At 52.9% G+C, this 4,954-nt stretch overlaps 1 protein-coding gene across 1 annotated transcript; it reads right to left on the minus strand.

Annotated features, from left to right (window-relative positions):
* Positions 1-574: 574 nt before the first annotated feature.
* On the minus strand, positions 575-4,954 carry HMCES (5-hydroxymethylcytosine (hmC) binding, ES cell-specific; the record flags this gene model as incomplete). The annotated part of the gene is made up of 6 exons (XM_009996670.1): positions 575-781; positions 1,187-1,379; positions 1,832-1,992; positions 2,533-2,652; positions 2,990-3,133; positions 4,865-4,954. Coding segments are annotated over 6 exons (915 nt in total), but the record flags the coding sequence as incomplete, so codon positions are not given.

Consider the following 4,954-nt stretch of genomic DNA (forward strand, 5'->3'; position numbering starts at 1 on the left):
GACCCACTCCACTGCTCACAGTGAAACCCAAGCAAAGCCCAGTTCCTCTCAGGCACCAAACATCTCTGTATTGCAGCCACCTTTTGAGGGTAAGGGAATTAGGAAGGAATTTACACAGAATCAACATGGAATTACGTGGAAAAGAGCTATCAATTTAAAGAGAAAAGAATAAAGAAAAAAAAAAAAAGAAAAAAGAAAGAAGAAAAAGAAATTACAAAAAGAAAAAGAAGAGGCATGAACTGTGAACACTCTCAGAAGGCACAAGCTGCTCCTCCCCAGCAGGCTTAGATGCTTCTCAAGGCTTTATCTGTGCTTGACATGAACAACTGCCAAGGAGGGAAGCCAGCAGGTTATATCCACTCCTGTCAGCACAAGACAAAGCCAAAACCTTTAAAGACAAACACCAACCTTTAACAAAACAGGAAGAACAGAGGCAACAACCTAGAATATTGAATCAACACCTGAGGAGTTTAAAGAATCTCAAGAGCCATCTGCAACGACTTAAAAAAATGTTCCTCATTCTGCTTAGGAAACGCAGGAGGGTTAAAGGATGGCCAGCCATCCTAGATGGTGCTCAAGCCTTGTGCTTCTTGGCAGCTGGTTCTCCCTGCTTCCCCAGCCACTGCTGCAGGACACCTGCGCTGGTTTTCTTGGGTGAAGGGCTGTGGAGAAACTGACTCGTCCACTTGGGCAAATCGTTTTCTTTCTTCTGAGGAGACCCCTCCTGGGAGTTTTTTAGCCAGCCTAGCATCACTTTGCTACTTGGGGTGGCTTTGACTTCCTGGAGAGACAAAAGATGGTGGGAGAGAAGTCAGCAGCACAGTGAGAGCAGGGCAGGCTGTCTGCCAGAGCTGGTCCAGAACGGGATGTGAAGGCTGGAGCAACATCCCTGCCTGCAACCAGGCACATCTGCAGGAGATTCCCTGGGCTGCTGAGAACAGGCTCGTTCCAAGCCCCATTTCACATGGAATTTGCCACATTTGGCAGAGAAATCCTGGCACCAGGTGACAGTTTATTTCTGGAAGCAGAGGGAAGGGAATCCATTGAGGGCTGTGCACTCCAGCATCAAGCCCTGGCAGACACTGGTCACTGCTGCCCCTCCCACAGCCTGGCAGCACTGTCCCTGCTATGGGATGTCACCACAGACAAGCTCTCCCCTGCCAAGCCCCCCCCCTCCAGGCCTCACCTTCTTGGCCCCCAGCTCAATGGGCTCGAGACACTCGGGCGTGTTGTTGCGGATGCTGTTGACAAAGGTGGACACTGGGTGAAAAACAATGTTCTCTGTGGGCTGGATGAGTTTAACTGCTTCTTGGGTTGGAACTTCAGCAAAGTCCAGCCATTTCCTGATGGCCTCATCCCCGTCCAGGATGGCTGGCATCCTAGGGGACAAGATAGTCAGACAACACAGTTAGAGCCAAAGCCCAGCACTGATATGATGGCACAGCAGGGTGACAAAAGCCAGGCTTGTAAGCTAGCAAGGAGCTCCCAGCCTGGGGGCAAACAGGGAAAGCAAAGCTGCAGGATGCATTTCCACAAGGCAGAGCACACATTTGCTTCACCCTGGTAGCTTCTCTGATGGGAGAGGTGGAAGGGTTAACTTCCAGGCCCTGGGCAGGCACAGAGTGATCAAACTGCAGAGAATGATCCAACTCTGATGGTGATTTATGGAAAGGGCACGAGCCAGTGACCCAAAATGAGATGGTAATGTTGTAGAATTTGTCTCTGAGGGCATCAGTAGGATGCAGGGCTCCCTGCCCATGGTGTCTAAAGGCACAGCTTTCCTCCCTTGCCCCTCCACTGCCCTGCAGCCCTCCCAGCTGCTCTCACTCGCCTGTGATGGATGAAGCTCACGTCCTTGGAGGCATCCACAGTGATGATGGTGTAAGTGTACAGCGTTTCTCCTCCTGCCGGCGGCTCCCAGCAGTCGAAAATCCCAGCCATGGTGAGCAGCCTCCATCCTTTCCATTCCTCACTTCCCTCCTCCTCCTCAGCCTGCAGAAGAGAGGCAACATCTCCCAAGTCAGTGCCAGCCCACGGGCAGCTGAAGCATCCCAGACTTGCCAGTGTCACAGCAGGTCAACAACTCAGACCTGAGTCATGAACTGATCTGAGGGCTTTCCAGGAGCCCTTCTGCTAATTTTAGGTAACTCCAGGAGACCCTCATCTTCCCAAAAGAAAGCCAGTGCTCTCCTGCCTCGTTGAACATCCTCGCTGCTGGCTCAGCCGAATGAAAGAGGTAGTGAAACTGCCACCCCAGTCCCCTGAGAGACACATCACCCACACAAATATCCAGCCTGTGGGGAGCAGTGAGCGTGGCGGCGGGAACACCGTGGCACTGCTGACAGCCAGGGGACCTCCAGACACAGAGGGATGGCAGGGTGCTGAGCCCACTGCTGGACAGGGCCCCGCCGGGAAACAGAAACCCCCAGAGACAGGCACAGCAAGAAGGAGGATTTTTTTCCCAGGACCCCGAGAGGGAGGAGGGGCTCAGAGCTGGGCACAAGTGTTCCAACAGGGCGAGGGACTCCGTACCCTGGCATCTTTGGTCTGGGGGAAGTAAATGAAATAGGGCTGCTTCCCCCCACAGTGCTGCTGCCACTCATAGAAGCCATCTGCCAGGACCACGCAGCGCTTGCCCTTGAGGAGAGCACCCTGGGGGAAGAGAACACACAAGTGAGTTGGGAACAGCATCCTTGGGCAGCCTGCGAGGGAGGACGGGGGCTGCTGGGGCTGCCCTAAACTGCCCCTGGGGGTGCACAAATGCCACCATCACTGCTGTGATGGAAGATAAGCTGGACCAGCAACAATGTTTTCAGTTACTTGATTTTAATGAAATTCACCAGCTCTGCAGTACAGGGACTTGTTTAGGAGGATCCTTCCCTCTGCAGCAGGCAAACAGGGACCGGTACTCGCTAAGGAGACACTTCAGTTCTGGTTTTGCCAACTACAAGATCACTTCATGCTGGCCAGGGAGACAGCAGCTACTCACCTTGTAAGAGGACTTCTTCAGCATGGAATCACTGCGGCAGTTGGAGGTATTAAACTGCATCTTGGAGGGGTCATCCTTTTTGAACCAGGAGGGAACCAGGCCCCAGCGCATGTCCATGAGGACCCGCTCGGAGGAGTCGGCATCCTTTCAAACACAAGGCAGAGCAACACCACGGGTCACAGCCCTGCGGTGGGGACCACGAGCATCCCCACAGCCTGAGAGAGGAGCTTTGGCCCCTGCAACAGGCCAGCATGTCAGCAGAGAGCTGAGCTGGGGCTCACAGCCCCTCCAGCACCAAATCTGCTCCTGCCCTTTTGCAGGGATGCACTCACAACCTGGGCAGAAGTAGCTGTTAATTATGACCATCTGCATGTACTTAACGGTTTTCCTACAAGAATTAATCTTCAGCAGAAAGCACAAGAATATTTTGCAGGAATGAATAACTAAGTGTCTCAGTGAGGCTTGCCCAATAACTCTCTGGAAGAATGAATGCAGTTTTTTCTCCAATGGGAAGTGCCAGGACATACAAGCTCCCCAGCACCTGAGTGAATGGTCTTGTTGGGCTGGTGTTAAGATCCTCAGAACTTCCCACTTTAAGGCCAGCATCCCACAGGGCTTAACTCTTACTTTCATTTTAATAATGTAATTACCTGCTTCACTTTCACTCCCTGCACTTTGCATATCATTTGCTCTTGGACTATGGCTAAGCTTGTGGCTTTCACTTCTCCCCAACTTCTTCTCACTTTCTGACAGCAGCTGCCAGCTCTGGGCAGCACACAGCTGGGTGAGCAAGGCCCTGGGGGGCATCTGCTCCCCAAGAACTGCAGTAGATACACATACATATACACCTACTATGGGTGTGTGTATATATATATGTGTGTATACATATGAATGTGCATGCCCAGTTCTGTGAAGCCTCCCAGAGGAGCAGCAAAAAGGGACACCTTGCACTGTGCCTGTGTCCCAACAGCTGAACAGAGATGCACAACTGAGCAGGTGTCTACCCTGTTTCATGCTCCCAACCCATTCTCCTCTGCTCCACCACCTTACCAGCTGCTCCCAGGGGTCTGTGGGACTCCAAGGCAGGCAAGGAAGGCACAGCATCACCTATGGCACTCCACAGTGGTCCCACCCCATCCCCAGTGCCAGTAATGGCTGCACAGTGCAGCAGCCCCTTTCACTGCCCCCTGGCCAGGGCAGGAAGAGCAGAGGGAGCCCTGATCAGGGTGCTCCAAGCCAGTGCACCCAGCTTCACCCCATTGAGCATGAAAGAGCAGCAGTTCACTGGGCACCCTCTTATGCAGAAACCAAATGAGATGCACAAACGGTTGTACAGGCTGCCCAGGTTGTCTGGTGAGGCTTAAATTAGCAGGGTAACGGCCACCACAGGTGCACAGTCATTTTACAGCCCTGAGTTGAGATAATTTTTCCCAGCTCTTCCCTGCCAGTGCGACCCAGAGACACTCAGCAGTGTCAGGAAATGGGGAAAAAAAAAAAAAAAAAAAAAAAAAGGCTCAGGAAAACAAAGTCAACCAATTATAGGCATTTTTAGGGAAAATTCTAACGGTTAATCACTTCTATATGAATTTCTGCAGAACATACACCTCTAAGCTGGAAGCCTGGTACTGATTCCCCGCCCTCCTTAAGAAAAGGTAAATACCAACAAAGAGGCACCTTTGCAAACAGGAAACTCCCCACCTGCCACATCCACTGACAAAGGGAAGCCAGGCCAGCCGTTACAACCCAGAGCGAGAGGCACAACCCCGGTCCCACCGCTCGAACAACCCCGAACCGGGGCCGGGAGGGGAGCCCGACGGCGCTGCCTCGGTTTGCAGAGCGAGGGGAAGGGAGGGAGGGAAGGAATGAGGGAGGTACCTGCTGGACGTGCCGGCGGGAGAGCAGCACCGGGCCGCTGGACTGCGGGCCCTTGTTGTAGGAGGGTCGGTACCGCTCCGCCCGGATCCA

Source organism: Chaetura pelagica, unplaced genomic scaffold (assembly GCF_000747805.2).
Source record: "Chaetura pelagica isolate M959 unplaced genomic scaffold, ChaPel_1.0 scaffold914, whole genome shotgun sequence".
NCBI lineage: Eukaryota > Metazoa > Chordata > Aves > Apodiformes > Apodidae > Chaetura > Chaetura pelagica.